The 25,277-nt window shown below is 36.3% G+C and overlaps 1 protein-coding gene across 1 annotated transcript in view; it reads left to right on the forward strand.

Annotated features, from left to right (window-relative positions):
• slc12a2 (solute carrier family 12 member 2) overlaps nucleotides 1-25,277 on the forward strand; it is a 141,791-nt gene that overhangs the window by 82,084 nt on the left and 34,430 nt on the right. Inside the window, exons 5-15 of the mRNA XM_041810617.1 lie at nucleotides 522-617; nucleotides 17,268-17,407; nucleotides 18,102-18,212; nucleotides 18,309-18,417; nucleotides 18,508-18,632; nucleotides 19,932-20,016; nucleotides 20,100-20,254; nucleotides 20,333-20,440; nucleotides 20,520-20,643; nucleotides 21,298-21,399; nucleotides 24,360-24,515. Coding sequence (XP_041666551.1) covers nucleotides 522-617; nucleotides 17,268-17,407; nucleotides 18,102-18,212; nucleotides 18,309-18,417; nucleotides 18,508-18,632; nucleotides 19,932-20,016; nucleotides 20,100-20,254; nucleotides 20,333-20,440; nucleotides 20,520-20,643; nucleotides 21,298-21,399; nucleotides 24,360-24,515 — 1,311 coding nt within the window. The remainder of the gene's footprint in view (nucleotides 1-521; nucleotides 618-17,267; nucleotides 17,408-18,101; nucleotides 18,213-18,308; nucleotides 18,418-18,507; nucleotides 18,633-19,931; nucleotides 20,017-20,099; nucleotides 20,255-20,332; nucleotides 20,441-20,519; nucleotides 20,644-21,297; nucleotides 21,400-24,359; nucleotides 24,516-25,277) is intronic.

The raw sequence follows: 25,277 nt of genomic DNA on the forward strand, positions 1-25,277 counted from the left end.
TCATGGACCTCCCATGATCCCTGAGGATGACTGACCACTTCCTGTTTCACAGAAGAGCCTCTAAAAGTTTCCTGAACGTTTAAATCTAGAGGCTGAATACGTCAGAATTCCTCCTCTGATCTTCTTCTGTCCTGATTCTGACCCTGGCATGTGACCGCCGTGACTTCCTCCACGCTACAGAGAATCAAACCGGTGAAATGGCGTCTGATTCTCGGCGTTTGAAGTGACTGTTCAGATGTGAGGAGTCGGCGGTCTGTGTGGCGTGCGGCCCGTGTTTATTGACATTCTGGTCTCTCTGTGTGGTCGGCTCGGACTCTGTGTCCGTCCCTGTGTGTCAGTTATTTTCTCACTCCCCGCCGCCCCTCCTCCTCGCCGCCCGTGTTGATAATTGTGCACTTTGATGTGAAATATCAGCACATGGCGCCGCTGCCATGTTACTTTTCTCAGAGCGGCTCTAAAACTGTTGACAGAGTTTCACATTCTCCTCTCTTTAAAGGTTAAACTGATTTCTCTCTCCACAGCCCTCTCCTGCTTGATCGTCGCCATGGCTACCGTAGTGACAACAATCACCGGCCTCTCCACGTCCGCCATCGCCACCAACGGATTCGTCCGAGGAGGTAAACGCCTCTTTTCTCCGAGCTGGTCTCCTGCTGCTGGCTCTGAAACCAGGAGATAAGTGGGCGGGGCTTCACCAGCATGAGCAGCTGTCAATCCTCCATGTTAAACTTACAGAGAGAGCTGAAAGCCAATCAGATTAGAGCGTGTAGACTGGGTGGTCTGACACGGATATGAACACATTCCTCTCTCACATTGGTCAGCGGATTAAACGGCTAATTAGGTCAATCAAGATTAAAATCATAGCACAGAAATATCAGACAGGTGGAACGCATTTAACCCTGAAGAGTCCGGACGCAGGGGCGGAGAGGGTGACCTCAGATGACCCCTAAGTTCTTCTAGAATCAGGTGATTGGTGGAGGAGTCTTTACTCTGCAGATAGGTGTGAGCTTGGAGAAGGTAAAGGTAAAGGTGAAGGTAAAGGTAAAGGTAAAGGTGAAGGTAAAGGTGAAGGTAAAGGTAAAGGTGAAGGTAAAGGTAAAGGTAAAGGTGAAGGTAAAGGTAAAGGTAAAGGTAAAGGTGAAGGTGAAGGTGAAGGTAAAGGTGAAACGTGGTCTTCATGTAAAGAACAGAACGTTCCGGAGTCTTCCCGCTCTGAGGAAAACCTGAGCTCAGAATCAGGAACACTCTCTGAGGTTATTTGGTTTCCTGGCTTTAGAACAAATCCTCTTATTGAATTACACTTTATAGTTTCCTTGTAATCTAACAGGAATTTCTGTTTGCTTGAATCTGATTGGCTGATGAAGACGGTGATGTCACTTTTGTTCACAGCCAGAGCTGACAGTTTTTTCTTGACTTGTGGGGCAGGAGAAGAAGAAAAACAGGGAGAGGCTGTGGTTTTATTCACTAGTGCCAGTTAATAAGGGAGGAGAGATGTGTGGGCGGAGCCACAGCTGAACCTAGGCCACCCTAGAGAGGGGGTGTGGCCTAAGGAAATGAAGCATTAGCATCCTTTATGACCTGCTTTCAGTCCTCCCACTCCATAATGATAAAACTGATGAATGTAGACTTTAGAGTTTTATTTAACATCAGAGTAAACTTAACCTGAGATTATTTAGTTTTATTAAACATCAGAGTAAACTTAACCTGAGATTATTTAGAGTTTTATTAAACGTCAGAGTAAACTTAACCTGAGATTATTTAGAGTTTTATTAAACATCAGAGTAAACTTAACCTGAGATTATTTAGTTTTATTAAACATCAGAGTAAACTTAACCTGAGATTATTTAGTTTTATTAAACATCAGAGTAAACTTAACCTGAGATTATTTAGAGTTTTATTAAACGTCAGAGTAAACTTAACCTGAGATTATTTAGAGTTTTATTAAACATCAGAGTAAACTTAACCTGAGATTATTTAGTTTTATTAAACATCAGAGTAAACTTAACCTGAGATTATTTAGAGGTTTCTGTACCGTCAGAGTAAACTTAACCTGTGAGTATTTAGAGTTTTATTTAACATCAGAGTAAACTTAACCTGAGATTATTTAGTTTTATTAAACATCAGAGTAAACAACCTGAGATTATTTAGAGTTTATTAAGCGTCAGAGTAAACAACCTGAGATTATTTAGAGTTTTATTAAACATCAGAGTAAACAACCTGAAGATTATTTAGTTTTATTAAACATCAGAGTAAACTTAACCTGAGATTATTTAGTTTTATTTAACATCAGAGTAAACTTAACCTGAGATTATTTAGAGTTTTATTAAACATCAGAGTAAACTTAACCTGAGATTATTTAGTTTTATTAAACATCAGAGTAAACTTAACCTGAGATTATTTAGTTTTATTAAACATCAGAGTAAACTTAACCTGAGATTATTAAGTTTTATTTAACATCAGAGTAAACTTAACCTGAGATTATTTAGTTTTATTAAACATCAGAGTAAACTTAACCTGAGATTATTTAGTTTTATTTAACATCAGAGTAAACTTAACCTGAGATTATTTAGAGTTTTATTAAACATCAGAGTAAACTTAACCTGAGATTATTTAGTTTTATTAAACATCAGAGTAAACTTAACCTGAGATTATTTAGTTTTATTAAACATCAGAGTAAACTTAACCTGAGATTATTTAGTTTTATTAAACATCAGAGTAAACTTAACCTGAGATTATTTAGTTTTATTTAACATCAGAGTAAACTTAACCTGAGATTATTTAGAGTTTTATTAAACATCAGAGTAAACTTAACCTGAGATTATTTAGCGTTTTATTAAACGTCAGAGTAAACTTAACCTGAGATTATTTAGAGTTTTATTAAACGTCAGAGTAAACTTAACCTGAGATTATTTAGAGTTTTATTAAACATCAGAGTAAACTTAACCTGAGATTATTTAGAGTTTTATTAAACGTCAGAGTAAACTTAACCTGAGATTATTTAGAGTTTTATTAAACATCAGAGTAAACTTAACCTGAGATTATTTAGTTTTATTAAACATCAGAGTAAACTTAACCTGAGATTATTTAGTTTTATTTAACATCAGAGTAAACTTAACCTGAGATTATTTAGAGTTTTATTAAACATCAGAGTAAACTTAACCTGAGATTATTTAGTTTTATTAAACGTCAGAGTAAACTTAACCTGAGATTATTTAGAGTTTTATTAAACATCAGAGTAAACTTAACCTGAGATTATTTAGTTTTATTAAACATCAGAGTAAACTTAACCTGAGATTATTTAGTTTTATTAAACATCAGAGTAAACTTAACCTGAGATTATTTAGTTTTATTAAACATCAGAGTAAACTTAACCTGAGATTATTTAGAGTTTTATTAAACATCAGAGTAAACTTAACCTGAGATTATTTAGTTTTATTAAACATCAGAGTAAACTTAACCTGAGATTATTTAGAGTTTTATTAAACATCAGAGTAAACTTAACCTGAGATTATTTAGAGTTTTATTAAACGTCAGAGTAAACTTAACCTGAGATTATTTAGAGTTTTATTAAACATCAGAGTAAACTTAACCTGAGATTATTTAGTTTTATTAAACATCAGAGTAAACTTAACCTGAGATTATTTAGTTTTATTAAACATCAGAGTAAACTTAACCTGAGATTATTTAGAGTTTTATTAAACGTCAGAGTAAACTTAACCTGAGATTATTTAGAGTTTTATTAAGCGTCAGAGTAAACAACCTGAGATTATTTAGAGTTTTATTAAGCGTCAGAGTAAACTTAACCTGAGATTATTTAGTTTTATTAAGCGTCAGAGTAAACTTAACCTGAGATTATTTAGAGTTTTATTAAGCATCAGAGTAAACTTAACCTGAGATTATTTAGAGTTTTATTAAGCGTCAGAGTAAACTTAACCTGAGATTATTTAGAGTTTTATTAAGCGTCAGAGTAAACAACCTGAGATTATTTAGAGTTTTATTAAGCGTCATCAGAGTAAACAACCTGAGATTATTTAGAGTTTTATTAAGCGTCAGAGTAAACTTAACCTGAGATTATTTAGAGTTTTATTAACATCAGAGTAAACTTAACCTGAGATTATTTAGAGTTTTATTTAACATCAGAGTAAACTTAACCTGAGATTATTTAGTTTTATTAAACATCAGAGTAAACTTAACCTGAGATTATTTAGTTTTATTAAACATCAGAGTAAACAACCTGAGATTATTTAAGCGTTTTATTAAGCGTCAGAGTAAACAACCTGAGATTATTTAGGTTTTATTAAGCGTCAGAGTAAACAACCTGAGATTATTTAGAGTTTTATTTAACATCAGAGTAAACTTAACCTGAGATTATTTAGAGTTTTATTAAACGTCAGAGTAAACTTAACCTGAGATTATTTAGCGTTTTATTAAACGTCAGAGTAAACTTAACCTGAGATTATTTAGAGTTTTATTTAACATCAGAGTAAACTTAACCTGAGATTATTTAGAGTTTTATTAAACGTCAGAGTAAACTTAACCTGAGATTATTTAGCGTTTTATTAAACGTCAGAGTAAACTTAACCTGAGATTATTTAGAGTTTTATTAAACGTCAGAGCAGAGTAAACTTAACCTGAGATTATTTAGAGTTTTATTAAACGTCAGAGTAAACTTAACCTGAGATTATTTAGAGTTTTATTAAACGTCAGAGTAAACTTAACCTGAGATTATTTAGAGTTTTATTAAACGTCAGAGTAAACTTAACCTGAGATTATTTAGTTTTATTAAACATCAGAGTAAACTTAACCTGAGATTATTTAGAGTTTTATTAAACATCAGAGTAAACTTAACCTGAGATTATTTAGTTTTATTAAACATCAGAGTAAACTTAACCTGAGATTATTTAGAGTTTTATTTAACATCAGAGTAAATTTAACCTGAGATTATTTAGAGTTTTACTAAACATCAGAGTAAACTTAACCTGAGATTATTTAGTTTTATTAAACATCAGAGTAAACTTAACCTGAGATTATTTAGAGTTTTATTAAACGTCAGAGTAAACTTAACCTGAGATTATTTAGTTTTATTAAACATCAGAGTAAACTTAACCTGAGATTATTTAGAGTTTTATTAAACATCAGAGTAAACTTAACCTGAGATTATTTAGTTTTATTAAACATCAGAGTAAACTTAACCTGAGATTATTTAGAGTTTTATTAAACATCAGAGTAAACTTAACCTGAGATTATTTAGAGTTTTATTAAACATCAGAGTAAACTTAACCTGAGATTATTTAGAGTTTTACTAAACATCAGAGTAAACTTAACCTGAGATTATTTAGTTTTATTAAACATCAGAGTAAACTTAACCTGAGATTATTTAGAGTTTTATTAAACGTCAGAGTAAACTTAACCTGAGATTATTTAGCGTTTTATTAAACGTCAGAGTAAACTAAACCTGAGATTATTTAGCGTTTTATTAAACGTCAGAGTAAACTTAACCTGAGATTATTTAGAGTTTTATTAAACGTCAGAGTAAACTTAACCTGAGATTATTTAGAGTTTTATTAAACGTCAGAGTAAACTTAACCTGAGATTATTTAGAGTTTTATTAAGCGTCAGAGTAAACTTAACCTGAGATTATTTAGAGTTTTATTAAGCGTCAGAGTAAACAACCTGAGATTATTTAGTTTTATTAAACATCAGAGTAAACAACCTGAGATTATTTAGAGTTTTATTAAAGCGTCAGAGTAAACTTAACCTGAGATTATTTAGTTTTATTAAACATCAGAGTAAACTTAACCTGAGATTATTTAGAGTTTTATTTAACATCAGAGTAAATTTAACCTGAGATTATTTAGAGTTTTACTAAACATCAGAGTAAACTTAACCTGAGATTATTTAGTTTTATTAAACATCAGAGTAAACTTAACCTGAGATTATTTAGAGTTTTATTAAACGTCAGAGTAAACTTAACCTGAGATTATTTAGCGTTTTATTAAACGTCAGAGTAAACTAAACCTGAGATTATTTAGCGTTTTATTAAACGTCAGAGTAAACTTAACCTGAGATTATTTAGAGTTTTATTAAACGTCAGAGTAAACTTAACCTGAGATTATTTAGCGTTTTATTAAACGTCAGAGTAAACTTAACCTGAGATTATTTAGAGTTTTATTAAACGTCAGAGTAAACTTAACCTGAGATTATTTAGAGTTTTATTAAACGTCAGAGTAAACTTAACCTGAGATTATTTAGAGTTTTATTAAACGTCAGAGTAAACTTAACCTGAGATTATTTAGAGTTTTATTAAACGTCAGAGTAAACTTAACCTGAGATTATTTAGAGTTTTATTAAACGTCAGAGTAAACTTAACCTGAGATTATTTAGCGTTTTATTAAACGTCAGGAGTAAACTTAACCTGAGATTATTTAGAGTTTTATTAAACGTCAGAGCAGAGTAAACTTAACCTGAGATTATTTAGAGTTTTATTAAACGTCAGAGTAAACTTAACCTGAGATTATTTAGAGTTTTATTAAACGTCAGAGTAAACTTAACCTGAGATTATTTAGAGTTTTATTAAACGTCAGAGTAAACTTAACCTGAGATTATTTAGCGTTTTATTAAACGTCAGAGTAAACTTAACCTGAGATTATTTAGAGTTTTATTAAACGTCAGAGTTAACTTAACCTGAGATTATTTAGAGTTTTATTTAACATCAGAGTAAACTTAACCTGAGATTATTTAGAGTTTTATTAAACGTCAGAGTAAACTTAACCTGAGATTATTTAGCGTTTTATTAAACGTCAGAGTAAACTTAACCTGAGATTATTTAGAGTTTTATTTAACATCAGAGTAAACTTAACCTGAGATTATTTAGAGTTTTATTAAACGTCAGAGTAAACTTAACCTGAGATTATTTAGCGTTTTATTAAACGTCAGGAGTAAACTTAACCTGAGATTATTTAGAGTTTTATTAAACGTCAGAGCAGAGTAAACTTAACCTGAGATTATTTAGAGTTTTATTAAACGTCAGAGTAAACTTAACCTGAGATTATTTAGAGTTTTATTAAACGTCAGAGTAAACTTAACCTGAGATTATTTAGAGTTTTATTAAACGTCAGAGTAAACTTAACCTGAGATTATTTAGCGTTTTATTAAACGTCAGAGTAAACTTAACCTGAGATTATTTAGCGTTTTATTAAACGTCAGAGTAAACTTAACCTGAGATTATTTAGAGTTTTATTAAACGTCAGAGTAAACTTAACCTGAGATTATTTAGAGTTTTATTTAACATCAGAGTAAACTTAACCTGAGATTATTTAGAGTTTTATTAAACGTCAGAGTAAACTTAACCTGAGATTATTTAGCGTTTTATTAAACGTCAGAGTAAACTTAACCTGAGATTATTTAGAGTTTTATTTAACATCAGAGTAAACTTAACCTGAGATTATTTAGAGTTTTATTAAACGTCAGAGTAAACTTAACCTGAGATTATTTAGAGTTTTATTAAACGTCAGAGTAAACTTAACCTGAGATTATTTAGAGTTTTATTAAACGTCAGAGTAAACTTAACCTGAGATTATTTAGTTTTATTAAACATCAGAGTAAACTTAACCTGAGATTATTTAGAGTTTTATTAAACATCAGAGTAAACTTAACCTGAGATTATTTAGTTTTATTAAACATCAGAGTAAACTTAACCTGAGATTATTTAGAGTTTTTCTAAACATCAGAGTAAACTTAACCTGAGATTATTTAGTTTTATTAAACGTCAGAGTAAACTTAACCTGAGATTATTTAGAGTTTTATTAAACGTCAGAGTAAACTTAACCTGAGATTATTTAGAGTTTTATTAAACGTCAGAGTAAACTTAACCTGAGATTATTTAGAGTTTTATTAAACGTCAGAGTAAACTTAACCTGAGATTATTTAGAGTTTTATTAAACGTCAGAGTAAACTTAACCTGAGATTATTTAGAGTTTTATTAAACGTCAGAGTAAACTTAACCTGAGATTATTTAGCGTTTTATTAAACGTCAGAGTAAACTTAACCTGAGATTATTTAGCGTTTTATTAAACGTCAGAGTAAACTTAACCTGAGATTATTTAGCGTTTTATTAAGCGTCAGAGTAAACTTAACCTGAGATTATTTAGAGTTTTATTAAGCGTCAGAGTAAACAACCTGAGATTATTTAGAGTTTTATTAAGCAGAGTAAACTTAACCTGAGATTATTTAGCGTTTTATTAAACGTCAGAGTAAACTTAACCTGAGATTATTTAGCGTTTTATTAAACGTCAGAGTAAACTTAACCTGAGATTATTTAGAGTTTTATTAAACGTCAGTGTAAACTTAACCTGAGATTATTTAGAGTTTTATTAAACGTCAGAGTAAACTTAACCTGAGATTATTTAGAGTTTTATTAAACGTCAGAGTAAACTTAACCTGAGATTATTTAGAGTTTTATTAAACGTCAGAGTAAACTTAACCTGAGATTATTTAGAGTTTTATTAAACGTCAGAGTAAACTTAACCTGAGATTATTTAGAGTTTTATTAAACGTCAGAGTAAACTTAACCTGAGATTATTTAGCGTTTTATTAAACGTCAGAGTAAACTAAACCTGAGATTATTTAGCGTTTTATTAAACGTCAGAGTAAACTAAACCTGAGATTATTTAGCGTTTTATTAAACGTCAGAGTAAACTTAACCTGAGATTATTTAGAGTTTTATTAAACGTCAGAGTAAACTTAACCTGAGATTATTTAGAGTTTTATTAAACGTCAGAGTAAACTTAACCTGAGATTATTTAGCGTTTTATTAAACGTCAGGAGTAAACTTAACCTGAGATTATTTAGAGTTTTATTAAACGTCAGTGTAAACTTAACCTGAGATTATTTAGAGTTTTATTAAACGTCAGAGTAAACTTAACCTGAGATTATTTAGCGTTTTATTAAACGTCAGAGTAAACTTAACCTGAGATTATTTAGAGTTTTATTAAACGTCAGAGTAAACTTAACCTGAGATTATTTAGAGTTTTATTAAACGTCAGAGTAAACTTAACCTGAGATTATTTAGAGTTTTATTAAACGTCAGAGTAAACTTAACCTGAGATTATTTAGTTTTATTAAACATCAGAGTAAACTTAACCTGAGATTATTTAGAGTTTTATTAAACGTCAGAGTAAACTTAACCTGAGATTATTTAGAGTTTTATTAAACGTCAGAGTAAACTTAACCTGAGATTATTTAGAGTTTTATTAAACGTCAGAGTAAACTTAACCTGAGATTATTTAGAGTTTTATTAAACGTCAGAGTAAACTTAACCTGAGATTATTTAGCGTTTTATTAAACGTCAGAGTAAACTTAACCTGAGATTATTTAGCGTTTTATTAAACGTCAGAGTAAACTTAACCTGAGATTATTTAGAGTTTTATTAAACGTCAGAGTTAACTTAACCTGAGATTATTTAGAGTTTTATTTAACATCAGAGTAAACTTAACCTGAGATTATTTAGAGTTTTATTAAACGTCAGAGTAAACTTAACCTGAGATTATTTAGCGTTTTATTAAACGTCAGAGTAAACTTAACCTGAGATTATTTAGAGTTTTATTTAACATCAGAGTAAACTTAACCTGAGATTATTTAGAGTTTTATTAAACGTCAGAGTAAACTTAACCTGAGATTATTTAGAGTTTTATTAAACGTCAGAGTAAACTTAACCTGAGAATATTTAGAGTTTTATTAAACATCAGAGTAAACATAACCTGAGATTATTTAGAGTTTTATTAAACATCAGAGTAAACATAACCTGAGATTATTTAGAGTTTTATTAAGCGTCAGAGTAAACTTAACCTGAGATTATTTAGAGTTTTATTAAACGCAGAGTAAACTTAACCTGAGATTATTTAGCGTTTTATTAAGCGTCAGAGTAAACTTAACCTGAGATTATTTAGAGTTTTATTAAGCGTCAGAGTAAACTTAACCTGAGATTATTTAGAGTTTTATTAAACGTCAGAGTAAACAACCTGAGATTATTTAGAGTTTTATTTAACATCAGAGTAAACTTAACCTGAGATTATTTAGAGTTTTATTAAACGTCAGAGTAAACTTAACCTGAGATTATTTAGCGTTTTATTAAACGTCAGAGTAAACTTAACCTGAGATTATTTAGAGTTTTATTTAACATCAGAGTAAACTTAACCTGAGATTATTTAGAGTTTTATTAAACGTCAGAGTAAACTTAACCTGAGATTATTTAGAGTTTTATTAAACGTCAGAGTAAACTTAACCTGAAATTATTTAGAGTTTTATTAAACGTCAGAGTAAACTTAACCTGAGATTATTTAGAGTTTTATTAAACGTCAGAGTAAACTTAACCTGAGATTATTTAGAGTTTTATTAAACGTCAGAGTAAACTTAACCTGAGATTATTTAGCGTTTTATTAAACGTCAGAGTAAACTTAACCTGAAATTATTTAGAGTTTTATTAAACGTCAGAGTAAACTTAACCTGAGATTATTTAGCGTTTTATTAAACGTCAGAGTAAACTTAACCTGAGATTATTTAGAGTTTTATTAAACGTCAGAGTAAACTTAACCTGAGATTATTTAGAGTTTTATTAAACGTCAGAGTAAACTTAACCTGAGATTATTTAGAGTTTTATTAAACGTCAGAGTAAACTTAACCTGAGATTATTTAGAGTTTTATTAAACGTCAGTGTAAACTTAACCTGAGATTATTTAGAGTTTTATTAAACGTCAGAGTAAACTTAACCTGAGATTATTTAGCGTTTTATTAAACGTCAGAGTAAACTTAACCTGAGATTATTTAGCGTTTTATTAAACGTCAGAGTAAACTTAACCTGAGATTATTTAGAGTTTTATTAAACGTCAGAGTAAACTTAACCTGAGATTATTTAGAGTTTTATTAAACGTCAGAGTAAACTTAACCTGAGATTATTTAGAGTTTTATTAAACGTCAGAGTAAACTTAACCTGAGATTATTTAGCGTTTTATTAAACGTCAGAGTAAACTTAACCTGAGATTATTTAGCGTTTTATTAAACGTCAGAGTAAACTTAACCTGAGATTATTTAGAGTTTTATTAAACGTCAGAGTAAACTTAACCTGAGATTATTTAGAGTTTTATTAAACGTCAGAGTAAACTTAACCTGAGATTATTTAGAGTTTTATTAAACGTCAGAGTAAACTTAACCTGAGATTATTTAGAGTTTTATTAAACGTCAGTGTAAACTTAACCTGAGATTATTTAGAGTTTTATTAAACGTCAGAGTAAACTTAACCTGAGATTATTTAGAGTTTTATTAAACGTCAGAGTAAACTTAACCTGAAATTATTTAGAGTTTTATTAAACGTCAGAGTAAACTTAACCTGAGATTATTTAGCGTTTTATTAAACGTCAGAGTAAACTTAACCTGAGATTTAGAGTTTTATTAAACGTCAGAGCAGAGTAAACTTAACCTGAGATTATTTAGCGTTTTATTAAACATCAGAGTAAACTTAACCAGAAATTATTTAGAGTTTTATTAAACGATAGAGTAAACTTAACCTGAGATTATTTAGCGTTTTATTAAACGTCAGAGTAAACTTAACCTGAGATTATTTAGAGTTTTATTAAACGTCAGAGCAGAGTAAACTTAACCTGAGATTATTTAGAGTTTTATTAAACGTCAGAGTAAACTTAACCTGAGATTATTTAGAGTTTTATTAAACGTCAGAGTAAACTTAACCTGAGATTATTTAGCGTTTTATTAAACATCAGAGTAAACTTAACCAGAAATTATTTAGAGTTTTATTAAACGATAGAGTAAACTTAACCTGAGATTATTTAGCGTTTTATTAAACGTCAGAGTAAACTTAACCTGAGATTATTTAGAGTTTTATTAAACGTCAGAGCAGAGTAAACTTAACCTGAGATTATTTAGAGTTTTATTAAACGTCAGAGTAAACTTAACCTGAGATTATTTAGAGTTTTATTAAACGTCAGAGTAAACTTAACCTGAGATTATTTAGAGTTTTATTAAACGTCAGAGTAAACTTAACCTGAGATTATTTAGCGTTTTATTAAACGTCAGAGTAAACTTAACCTGAGATTATTTAGAGTTTTATTAAACGTCAGAGTAAACTTAACCTGAGATTATTTAGAGTTTTATTAAACGTCAGAGTAAACTTAACCTGAGATTATTTAGAGTTTTATTAAACGTCAGAGTAAACTTAACCTGAGATTATTTAGAGTTTTATTAAACGTCAGAGTAAACTTAACCTGAGATTATTTAGAGTTTTATTAAACGTCAGAGTAAACTTAACCTGAGATTATTTAGAGTTTTATTAAACGTCAGAGTAAACTTAACCTGAGATTATTTAGAGTTTTATTAAACGTCAGAGTAAACTTAACCTGAGATTATTTAGAGTTTTATTAAACGTCAGTGTAAACTTAACCTGAGATTATTTAGAGTTTTATTAAACGTCAGAGTAAACTTAACCTGAGATTATTTAGCGTTTTATTAAACGTCAGAGTAAACTTAACCTGAGATCATTTAGCGTTTTATTAAACGTCAGAGTAAACTTAACCTGAGATTATTTAGAGTTTTATTAAACGTCAGAGTAAACTTAACCTGAGATTATTTAGAGTTTTATTAAACGTCAGAGTAAACTTAACCTGAGATTATTTAGAGTTTTATTAAACGTCAGAGTAAACTTAACCTGAGATTATTTAGCGTTTTATTAAACGTCAGAGTAAACTTAACCTGAGATTATTTAGCGTTTTATTAAACGTCAGAGTAAACTTAACCTGAGATTATTTAGAGTTTTATTAAACGTCAGTGTAAACTTAACCTGAGATTATTTAGAGTTTTATTAAACGTCAGAGTAAACTTAACCTGAGATTATTTAGAGTTTTATTAAACGTCAGAGTAAACTTAACCTGAAATTATTTAGAGTTTTATTAAACGTCAGAGTAAACTTAACCTGAGATTATTTAGAGTTTTATTAAACGTCAGAGTAAACTTAACCTGAGATTATTTAGAGTTTTATTAAACGTCAGAGTAAACTTAACCTGAAATTATTTAGAGTTTTATTAAACGTCAGAGTAAACTTAAACCTCTGTTTTATTTGGTTTGTTGAGCATCTGTCCCAGTGTGAGAGCTGGTTTAATCTGATGTCTAAAGATTATTTACAGACAGCACGGAGCTGTTTGTGTGAACTTTATCTAAGAGCTCTTCATCAGGAGTTTAGCCGGATTAGAGGAAGAGCTTCAGCTCCTCTCAACATCAGCACCAACATTTATCTTTAGATAGATTAACAATGGTTCTGTGTGTAATAACTTTACTTTGTTCGCTCTGTTTCAGGTCAGACTTTCAGGATTCAGGAGTTAACCTCTCAGAGCAGGGATGGCTATCACTGGTTTTAATGGTTTGGTACTGGTATCTGATTAGTCAGTACTGAAAGAACCATTTAGCATGAAGACAAGCAGTCCTATTATATTTACATGTACAGTAACATATGATACACGCCGTACAGCTGCTGTTCTTTCCTATAGAGGATATCAGAGGAGGGACAGACTAAAGATTTTATACTTAAAAACAGTTAAATTCATCTGAGTCTATGTATGATCACTTAGCTTTAAATGAATGCGAATGCAGAAACATCTAACTTTTTAAACTTAAACTATCTTTCTGCTGTCTCTCTTGCTGTTGACTTTAATTTTATTTCTAATATTCTGGTTTCACTTCACCATAAGCCAGCCTGGATATGTAGCTACAGTGTTTTTCCTGGTTAGCTGCAGTGTTTTACCTGGTTTGCTGCAGTGTTTTACCTGGTTAGCTGCAGTGTTTTTCCTGGTTAGCTGCAGTGTTTTTCCTGGTTTGCTGCAGTGTTTTTCCTGGTTTGCTGCAGTGTTTTTCCTGGTTAGCTGCGGTGTTTTACCTGGTTTGCTGCAGTGTTTTTCCTGGTTTGCTGCAGTGTTTTACCTGGTTAGCTGCAGTGTTTTTCCTGGTTAGCTGCAGTGTTTTACCTGGTTAGCTGCAGTGTTTTACCTGGTTTACTGCAGTGTTTTACCTGGTTTGCTGCAGTGTTTTACCTGGTTTGCTGCAGTGTTTTACCTGGTTTGCTGCAGTGTTTTACCTGGTTTACTGCAGTGTTTTACCTGGTTTGCTGCAGTGTTTTACCTGGTTTGCTGCAGTGTTTTTCCTTGTTAGCTGCAGTGTTTTTCCTGGTTTGCTGCAGTGTTTTACCTGGTTTGCTGCAGTGTTTTACCTGGTTAGCTGCAGTGTTTTTCCTGGTTTGCTGCAGTGTTTTTCCTGGTTAGCTGCAGTGTTTTACCTGGTTTGCTGCAGTGTTTTACCTGGTTTGCTGCAGTGTTTTACCTGGTTTGCTGCAGTGTTTTACCTGGTTTGCTGCAGTGTTTTTCCTGGTTTGCTGCAGTGTTTTTCCTGGTTAGCTGCGGTGTTTTACCTGGTTTGCTGCAGTGTTTTACCTGGTTTGCTGCAGTGTTTTTCCTGGTTTGCTGCAGTGTTTTTCCTGGTTAGCTGCAGTGTTTTCCTGGTTAGCTGCAGTGTTTTACCTGGTTAGCTGCAGTGTTTTCCTGGTTAGCTGCAGTGTTTTACCTGGTTAGCTGCAGTGTTTTCCTGGTTAGCTGCAGTGTTTTTCCTGGTTTGCTGCAGTGTTTTCCTTGTTAGCTGCAGTGTTTTTCCTGGTTTGCTGCAGTGTTTTCCTTGTTAGCTGCAGTGTTTTACCTGGTTTGCTGCAGTGTTTTACCTGGTTTGCTGCAGTGTTTTACCTGGTTTACTGCAGTGTTTTACCTGGTTTACTGCAGTGTTTTTCCTGATTTGCTGCAGTGTTTTACCTGGTTAGCTGCAGTGTTTTACCTGGTTTGCTGCAGTGTTTTTCCTGGTTTGCTGCAGTGTTTTTCCTGGTTAGCTGCAGTGTTTTTCCTGGTTTGCTGCAGTGTTTTACCTGGTTAGCTGCAGTGTTTTTCCTGGTTTGCTGCAGTGTTTTTCCTGGTTAGCTGCAGTGTTTTTCCTGATTTGCTGCAGTGTTTTTCCTGGTTAGCTGCAGTGTTTTCCTGGTTTGCTGCAGTGTTTTCCTGGTTTGCTGCAGTGTTTTCCTTGTTAGCTGCAGTGTTTTTCCTGGTTTGCTGCAGTGTTTTACCTGGTTAGCTGCAGTGTTTTACCTGGTTAGCTGCAGTGTTTTACCTGGTTAGCTGCAGTGTTTTCCTTGTTAGCTGCAGTGTTTTCCTTGTTAGCTGCAGTGTTTTCCTTGTTAGCTGCAGTGTTTTCCTTGTTAGCTGCAGTGTTTTTCCTGGTTAGCTGCAGTGTTTTCCTTGTTAGCTGCAGTGTTTTTCCTGGTTAGCTGCAGTGTTTTTCCTGGTTTGCTGCAGTGTTTTACCTGGTTTACTGCAGTGTTTTACCTGGTTTGCTGCAGTGTTTTTCCTGGTTTGCTGCAGTGTTTTCCTTGTTAGCTGCAGTGTTTTACCTGGTTTGCTGCAGTGTTTTTCCTGGTTAGCTGCAGTGTTTTACCTGGTTAGCTGCAGTGTTTTTCCTGGTTTGCTGCAGTGTTTTTCCTGGTTTGCTGCAGTGTTTTACCTGGTTAGCTGCAGTGTTTTACCTGGTTAGCTGCAGTGTTTTACCTGGTTTGCTGCAGTGTTTTACCTGGTTAGCTGCAGTGTTTTACCTGGTTAGCTGCAGTGTTTTTCCTGGTTTGCTGCAGTGTTTTTCCTGGTTTGCTGCAGTGTTTTACCTGGTTAGCTGCAGTGTTTTACCTGGTTAGCTGCAGTGTTTTACCTGGTTAGCTGCAGTGTTTTACCTGGTTTACTGCAGTGTTTTACCTGGTTTACTGCAGTGTTTTACCTGGTTAGCTGCAGTGTTTTACCTGGTTAGCTGCAGTGTTTTACCTGGTTAGCTGCAGTGTTTTACCTGGTTAGCTGCAGTGTTTTACCTGGTTTACTGCAGTGTTTTTCCTGGTTTGCTGCAGTGTTTTACCTGGTTTGCTGCAGTGTTTTCCTGGTTTGCTGCACTTCTTTAATGACTCTTATCTAACTCCTGACTTTCTACTGTTTGAAGAAAGCTGATTCAGTCCAGGATCTTTGCTTGTAGTCTGACTGTGGTAGCAGACAGTGATGATGAGTGTTAACAGTGTAGAGACCTGTTTAGGTGTGAGGAGGCGATGCATCATGTATATTTTCCAGTATTGGTTTCTTTGAGAACAGGCTTAGGGAGTTTGATGAGGCTCTGCTGAGACCAAAGTTCCGTGTTTGATAAATTTGAGCAAAAGGAAGACAATGAATTAAAAATAAGTGCACAGAGAGCTCATTATCAGTGCAGGTTAATTTAGAAGACACCAGCGTGATGCCTGCAGTTTCATAAAGTGACCCTAGGCAGAAGTGTTTGGCCCTGAAGAATCAACAGTGAACTTTAAACGTGTGTGTTCAGGTAAAATGACAGGGGAGGATTATTATCAAAGAATGATTTCCTGCTCCAGGAGTAGACGGTACTTTTTAAAGATAATCCCTTAATTATGAAGAGCTGTGCTCCTAATAAGACCAGGGACTATCAGCGGTGTAAACAGAGGATCAGGGTCGGACCTCCCTGGTGTTCGACAGTTTCCTTTTATCTCCATGTATCTGTGGAAAGCCCTGAATATGATCCCTTAATTTTGGTCTAGATTCTAAAAAGTAGTTGATCTTTATTTAACTTCACGTCTTTATGGATGGAGGAGTAGCTGTGTGCAGCGATGAAGAAAACTGAGGATACCAGCCATCTTTAAGCATCAGTATATCTGTAAGCCACTGATGTAAGCAATTATTCAGAAAAAAAGCAATTTTAGGGAGAAAAGTCTAAGTTTTAGGGTGTAAATTGGAATGCTTTTTGGTCTTTTATTCTCTCAGACAGAAAACCAGCTGTTCAGGTTTCACACTGGGACTTTGGTGCAGCAGATACATTTGGAGCTAAACCCTCTTTATCTCATTAGCACTGCTTCTGTTAATGCATATTTTTACTGAACTCAGACGTCTTACCTCCTGGTTTAAAGGCTGAAAGTGTGATCAGGTGACAGCTGCTGTGCTGCTCACACATCCAGCAGACATGGACCAGGTGTGAAGGTCTTACCTAGACCATATCAGAGGTTTGTTTGGACTCTGTGGAATAAAAGTGGCTTCTTATCAGTAATATCTGAGCATGATTCTATTTGAATGTTCTTCAGAAACTAGCATGTCTGTCTCTCTGAATACACAGAGTCACTAACTGTTCTCCTCTCCTTCCAGGTGGGGCGTACTACCTGATATCCAGGAGTCTGGGTCCAGAGTTCGGAGGCTCCATCGGTCTGATCTTTGCCTTTGCCAACGCCGTTGCTGTGGCGATGTACGTGGTCGGCTTTGCTGAAACTGTGGTGGAGCTGCTGGCTGTAAGTCTCTCTGGATCTTCACTGTACTGGTCTGGGATCAGTCCTGCAGCTCCTTTCTTCTTCATGGAGTCTCCCCTCTTCATGTCCCGAGTCCATGCCTGAGTCCATACCCGAGTCCATAACCGAGTCTGTCCCCGTATCAGTTCCAAACATGCAGCATAAATGAGCCATAAGTCGTTAGAAAGACGATTTCAGCAGAGCTTGCATTCTGCAGAAGAGATGATAAATAGTCCTCCAGACCAGCAGATTGTTGTGGTCCTTACTGTCAGTGAAAGCATTCAGCTGGAGACCGCCGTCTGCAGATCTATAAAACATCATTATGCTGTTATTTGTTGACAGTTTTGCACCACTCTCCCTCTCAATATCCACTCAAACAGTTTCCTAATCTCCCTCTAATGGAGAAAATATCAGATAGAAATGACTCTGCTGTTGTCAGCTCTGACTGTTTGGCTTTTCTGAGGAAAAATGGTGGTTATTTGTTGGCTTTTCACACTTCCTTTCTCCCGTCAGGCGGAGCAGCCTTTCAGAGCATTTTCATGTGTAGACGCGACTCTCTCAACTCTCACTGGTCCAGAAAGCTGCAGACATGACCGGCTAGTGCCGCCGTCGTTAAAACAGACCAAACAGTGTAAACCTGTGCATATACAATGCCTAGTGTTGGTTAAACTGGTGTAACTCTCTTTTGGTCTCTCAGGGTGTGGACGCCATCATGACTGATGAAATCAACGACATCCGAATCATCGGCACCATCACCGTCGTCCTCCTGCTCGGCATCTCTGTGGCTGGGATGGAGTGGGAGGCAAAGGTCAGTCCCTCCTCAGGAGCATCGAACGCTAAAATAAACCGGTTCAAACTTTGCTTTGACAGATTACTAATATATATCTAACATTCTTTATTTCAGGCCCAGATCTTCCTGCTGATCGTCCTCATCACTGCCATCATCAACTACTTCATTGGAACCTTCATCCCCTTCAAGTCCAAGGAGCCGTTGGGCTACTTTGGCTACGATGGTAGGATAAACACCCAGAGCTGTTAGATTTAGCACACTGCTGCTGCTGCAGCGGTTATTCAGCTGCCTTTACATCCTCTGATTCCTGCAGGTGCCATCATGTGGGAAAACATGGGTCCAGACTTCCGAAAAGAAACCTTCTTCTCGGTCTTCGCCATCTTCTTCCCTGCAGCCACGGGTATTCTGGCCGGGGCGAACATTTCAGGAGATCTAGCAGTAAGTCGATGAAGCTGTGATGCATCTCTGATGTAATGCTAGAATGATTTAAATAAGTTGATACAGAGTCACTGGTGCTCCTCAGAGATCCATCCTTGTTGTTATATAGTTTCTGAAAATCCAGAACCATGCATCATCTGTGATGCTTCACGCTCCTGCAGCGTTGCAGTGCTGTTTCAGGAATGTCCTGTGGAAAAGGCTGAAGGATTTAAAAGTGATGAGTGAGTCTAAAAATGACAGGAAGGTCAAATTAGGATGAAACCAGTAAGAAGCTGCACAGGTTGAACAAATCTGCAGTAATGATGTTTCTACTGTCCTGTTTTGGGTTCAGATCTGTTCCCAGTCTGCTGGGAATCCTGCAGTAGTCCCCGGCTAAAACACATTATTAAATGTTTATTTGAAGGAGCACGGTGGTGCTTCTTAAACTGAATAATTCCTGCAGAACGGAGCCATGATGTTTGTTTTTATTTATTCCAGTCGGAGCTGCTGTTACTCACTTTCTGCTGCTGCTATCACTCAGAGCTCTCTTTGGGACTCCAGCTGGTGCAGAAATCTGCTGCCAGGATTTTAACAGACAACAGAAGACAAGAACACTAAACTCCCTCAGCCAGCATATTTATTGACTCCGTCTGTGCCTGGGCGTTCACCAAACATCACCAGTGCTCCCCGCTCCAACAATATTACTGTCTGAGTCTTTGTTGATGCAGCCTGGAGCTCATTTTGAACTTTATTTTAACCCCTGGTGGTTTATGATATTTTCTCTTTGTTGGCTTCATCTGCAGATTTTTTTCTTATGTCAGCTCAGACCAAAGATTCTCGACAATACAAGGTAGACTTTTTAACTTTTCTTGAGGCAGGCTCCATAGTGTCAGATTACACCACTGCAGGGACGGAGACGGTGCACGGCTGCAAAGGTAACTAACATGTAGAATGCTTTATGAATAGGACAGACATAGAGAGATACTACAGCTGCAACTCTGCTTCAGTCAAAAATAAGACGATCCAGACTTTAGAGCCGTCTGCAGACACTTCAGTGAAGAACGCTTACACTGATTTTTCCCATGAACTTGACACCGGATAAATCCCATTTTTCATCAGTTCTCCTGTTTATTTCCAGAGCAGTTTAAAGGAATTGTCTCCTCTGATGATCGGAGCAAACAGGAACGACTGAGACCGTGTTTCACGCCTTAGTTGTTGATGCACTGATGCATCCATTACATGGCTCTGAAATCCTTCTCTTTCTGCAGGTTAAACAGTTCCTTATGCTCTAGATGTCTTAAATCATGTCATCTGTTCCAGGACCCCCAGCTGGCCATTCCCAGAGGAACGCTCCTCGCCATCCTGATCACAGGAATCGTCTACCTGGGCGTGGCCGTCTCCACAGGTGCAGAATTCAAACCTTTAAGGATTTTTAAAGAATCGTCTCATTTTAGAAAGTTTCACGTTTAAATCCATGCTTCTCCTCAGGCTCCTGCATCGTGAGAGATGCCAGCGGGAACGCCAACGACACGCTCAGCGCTCAGTTTGTTAACTGCACGGACGCTTCCTGTAAGTTTGGCTACGACTTCTCCGCCTGTAAGAGCGTGGGCGACTGCCGCTACGGACTCCACAACGACTTCCAGGTATTTTAGAGCAGATATGAAGGAGGGAGGGTTAAACAGAGAGAATGAGGCTCAGTGATGGCTCCTTCCTCTCTCCAGGTCATGAGTCTGGTTTCTGGTTTCGGTCCGATCATCACCGCTGGAATCTTCTCGGCCACGCTGTCGTCGGCTCTGGCGTCTTTAGTCAGCGCTCCTAAAGTGTTCCAGGTGAGACGGTGAGCTTTACGGGAAGGTTTAAACTGGAGTAGAGTTTGAGTGGCTAAAAACGTTGCCTTTGTTCCTGCAGGCTCTGTGTAAGGACAACATCTACCCTGGGCTGAGCATGTTCGCTAAAGGCTACGGCAAGAACAACGAGCCTCTCCGAGGGTACATCCTGACCTTCGGCATCGCCCTGGCCTTCATCCTCATCGGTATTACTCCATGTTTCACTCTTCACACCTGAGCATTAGCATTTAGGATATAAAAGAAGACAGGGGCCCTGCAGAGTTTTTAGGATTATTTTACAGTTTTTAAAAATCCTTGAACAAACAATCTGCTGTAGGAAACTTTTAGCAGCATTTACTTCACACATTTAAACGGTAGAATTTTTACTACTAAATAAAACTGCAGTACCAGTAATATAATAAGCTTAACCTGGTTTCTGCTTGTATGCCAAATCTACACCGTTTCATTGGTCTGTGTAGCCTGGAAGCCTGTCTGTCCACATGACACAGCCGCTGCCCTGTGATTGGTCCACTGGGTAGCACAGGGTGTCTGTCAGTCTCTGGTCATGCCAGCAGACGTACTGTGTACTCTGCTGTGAGAGGAATGTCAGCAGACAGAGATCGGACTCACTGACAGCTGATCCTATCAGATGGGGATTTCCTCGAGCGTGTCTCTCCAGAATCCCCCGTCTCTGCCTCGGCTGCTTTAGCCTCTGTCGTCACCACGCACCATCCCTAAAGCGCCATCTTTCTCTGTCTTTACTGTGACTGTGAAATAAGACGGGAAACTGTTTGACAGACTTTGGTGAGAGGGTAGAGAGTCCCTGAACTCAGAGTTTTATTTCTGTTTTCTCCTTCCAGCCGAGCTGAACGTCATCGCCCCAATCATCTCCAACTTCTTCTTGGCGTCCTACGCTCTCATCAACTTCTCCGTGTTCCACGCCTCTCTGGCGAACTCCCCCGGTAAGAATCCAGACCTGCAGAGTGAAACCAGCGTACATGTGAACATGTAGATCAGGAGTAGGTCTCTGTCTGATTTTAAGAGCAGCGTCTGATCGTTGGTCACGAGTTCTGAGGAGTTTGATCGTGATGGGACAGGATGAGGATTCAGAAAGAATTAGTGGAAGCTCTCAGACGTGTCCGGAGCAGCAGAGAGCTTAGCGCTGATTTTTATTACTCATAAGGCTCCTGTCAGAGCGGCCGCTCAGAGCTAATGGAGATCTGAGGGGAAGTGCTCTGCATTAGCATGGAGCTTCTTCTGCAGGAGCCACGGCGGTAAATAAGCTGAGAAATAAACCTCTCAGATAAAACTCAGGTGTGGTCGTTAGAGGAACCATACAGCAGGAATCCACACGAAGAGTTTAGAGAAGATATGTAGAGGAAAACATGCAAACATGAATCAGAAGAGAGGAAAAGCTCTGCAGACAGTAGCAGATGATTATTAACCTCTACATGGGATTTTAGCCTTTAACCCCTTCAGCCTGTTGTATCATATTTGATGCATACTTTTATGATATCTCTATCTAATCAATATGATCATAAATGACTAAAAAAACTTCTGAATACTATCTGATAAATGATAAAATGCCCTCAAGTGGATTATCAGTTTCCAAAAACACCTAATGTATCAAATGAGAAACAAAAAATATACATATGTTGAACTTTATGGAAATTTAGATTTTTTTGGATTTCATTAGAAAGTGAAATAAACATTTCAGTTCCAAAAAATTAGAAATTTTCTGGCTATAGTTAGTGTTTCCAGGCTTTAAGGGGTTAAATCTCCTCAACCAAAAACTACAGCTAAGAAAATATTTATGATTTTGTTTCATTTCTGTTAAACTTACCTGTCTCTGAGCTGGGATACTGCATATCCCAATTCCAAAAAAGTTGGGACGCTTGGCTGGTTGTTAGATCAGTAACAGTCTATGAACAATATCATAATTTTATTCTTCTGAAACCCAAATCTGAATTTAAAAAAGCTTTAAAAGGAGGGGAGTCAAAGTGAAGACTGGTTTAGGTTTGTGTGCAGCCTTTTTTAGTTCTAACTGGAGGAAAACATAGTTGAACTATAAATCCAGCTCAGAGAGATTTAAAAAGAATAAGTAAAATGACTTGGTGTTTTAGATTAAACTAGGAAATATGAGCATCAAGTCAGAGATTTAATGTGTATGATTTTTAGATGAATGTTATGAATTTCCTGGGAAATTCACGGCGCTTATTGTGAAAGTACTCAGTCTTCACTTCCTTCTTCCTGTAATTGTCCATTAGATAAAAGAGTGATGTTCTCTGACTGATGGGTTAAACTGAGAGCAGTGATGAAGAGTCAGACATTTATGATGAAGTTCATAAAGACAATAACACTCTCTCTCCAACCTCAGCCAGGTCATTTAACTATCACATTGATATGAAAGCTGTTTTACTCTGACTTAGCGTTCTTTAGAGGAGGTTTAAATCTGTTATTCTGTTTTTAGAATGCTGTGTTTGACTTTTACTCAACATTTAAAGAAAGGGACACTGACTAAACAGTAAAGATTCCTCAGAGGAGAAACGCCCCCGTGTGTACGTTGGACTTTGTTTTTGTGTTTGTCTGTGAGGGGCGGGGTCATCAGAGGAGAGGATCTCTGATTCATCACGAGCAGCAGTGATGGTTGAGAAACGCTGGAACTAAAAATCTCAGCCACTTTCAGGCATCAGAAATGTTTGACAGAAAGTTCTGCTGAGACGACCATGAATCATCTTTAGCTGAAATTATTATTCTAATGGAGAAAAATCCCCCCCCCTTTATGATGTCATGTAGGGAATTAGCCCCGCCCAAAGGTTAGGTTGGCCCTCCCCGCCCTTCTCTCCTGATCCTCCTCTCTGCTGGCAGCTGAGTCATCCACATCCTTTTCCTGAGAGGGGCGGAGTCAGGGGCGGAGTCAGACAGCTCATGTCACAGAAACAGCTGTTTCTGAGCAGGGCTGAAACAGAGGAGTTTTTAGACATGCAGACATCAATACTGGAGTGTTTATACAGCTACAAACTTCACAGGCATGTTTAGGGGACCTCTGAGACGATATAAACTTGTTTTCAAGAGTCAAATATGTGACCTTTACTGTCCTGTCTGCAGGCTCAGATGTCCTTCTCTGTTATATGACTCCTGTGGTTTAAGACTTTTCTGCTCTGATGATTAAAACTACTGGGACCAGATGAGATTCCTTTATTTTGTGTTGTAAAAGATAGTAGAAATCTCAGTGTAGGCATTTGTAAATGTACTTAAATAAGAGTGAAAGTGTGGTCATGAAGCATTGAAATGAATTTACAGGGAAAAATGTGAATGTTTATGAGTGATTTGAGTGAACTAACCCTTTAGATTGTCGTTATTGAAATGCTTTTGGTTGATTTTGTGCTTTTTTCCACTCGATACCAAAGCTCTTGCAGATCTCCAGGTACAGATTCTCAGTCTCCTCGCTGCAGGTCGTCCTGTCATAAAAGCACGGACGTGAACGGTTCATGACTGCAGAGTTAAAGAGCTTTAAATGAATTAAAGGAGGAACTCTAAACCACATACATATCCTGATCCCAGCAGTCGTGTCCCCTCCATGTCCGTGGTTAGACTCCGTCATTGTGTAACCACACAGCCCCATCACTAAAACCCTCTAGTCTAGTCTCTGTGGACCCCAGTACTGAAAAAGATCCAGCGTAACCCTCTGGTGTCCAGCTAACAGGATGCTAACTCTCATTATTTAACCTTGATCTTCATGCTCTTTAACAGCATTCACTGTTTTAAACCACATTAATGATGAAGATTGTTGGTAAAGATCTTTAAAAAGTACCTTAACATGACGAGCATTTCCTCCGTTTATCATAAATATTAATATTTCTGTCGTCATGACACCCGTGTGGTTGTTGTTTTTGTGACTTGGCCTTGGTCGTCGCTGCAGGATGGCGTCCCAGCTTTAAATACTACAACATGTGGGTGTCTCTGGCCGGAGCCATCCTGTGCTGCGTGGTGATGTTCGTCATTAACTGGTGGGCCGCCCTGCTCACCAACGTCATCGTCCTGGGTCTGTTCATCTACGTCAGCTACAAGAAGCCAGGTGAGCGCCAGAGGTTACCTTCAGACAGAGAGTACGTGACTTTACAGCTCTGTGCATCACTCATGGAGTTAGGAAACTAGAGACACCGCTGAATCATCAAGTTCTCAGAAACCATGCTACACAAACTTTATTACAGTATTACCATGTAATGTAGTTTTTAATGTGTCATATTGTTGCACGTACATGGCTCATAAATACAGAAAGTTTTAAAGTTACTCTGGTAGATTTCATCATAATCCAGATGAGCTCAGTGACCACTAAAGTCGCTGTTTTAGCCAATGACAGGCTCAGATTTTATTCCACTAAAGTCGCTGTTTTAGCCAATGACAGGCTCAGATTTTATTCCACTAAAGTCGCTGTTTTAGCCAATGACAGGCTCAGATTTTATTCCACTAAAGTCGCTGTTTTAACCAATGACAGGCTCAGATTTTATTCCACTAAAGTCGCTGTTTTAACCAATGACAGGCTCAGATTTTATTCCACTAAAGTTGCTGTTTTAGCCAATGACATGCTCAGATTTTATTCCACTAAAGTTGCTGTTTTAACCAATGACATGCTCAGATTTTATTCCACTAAAGTCGCTGTTTTAGCCAATGACAGGCTCAGATTTTATTCCACTAAAGTTGCTGTTTTAACCAATGACATGCTCAGATTTTATTCCACTAAAGTTGCTGTTTTAACCAATGACAGGCTCAGATTTTATTCCACTAAAGTCGCTGTTTTAACCAATGACAGGCTCAGATTTTATTCCACTAAAGTCGC

Source organism: Cheilinus undulatus, linkage group 17, assembly GCF_018320785.1.
Source record: "Cheilinus undulatus linkage group 17, ASM1832078v1, whole genome shotgun sequence".
Taxonomy (NCBI): domain Eukaryota; kingdom Metazoa; phylum Chordata; class Actinopteri; order Labriformes; family Labridae; genus Cheilinus; species Cheilinus undulatus.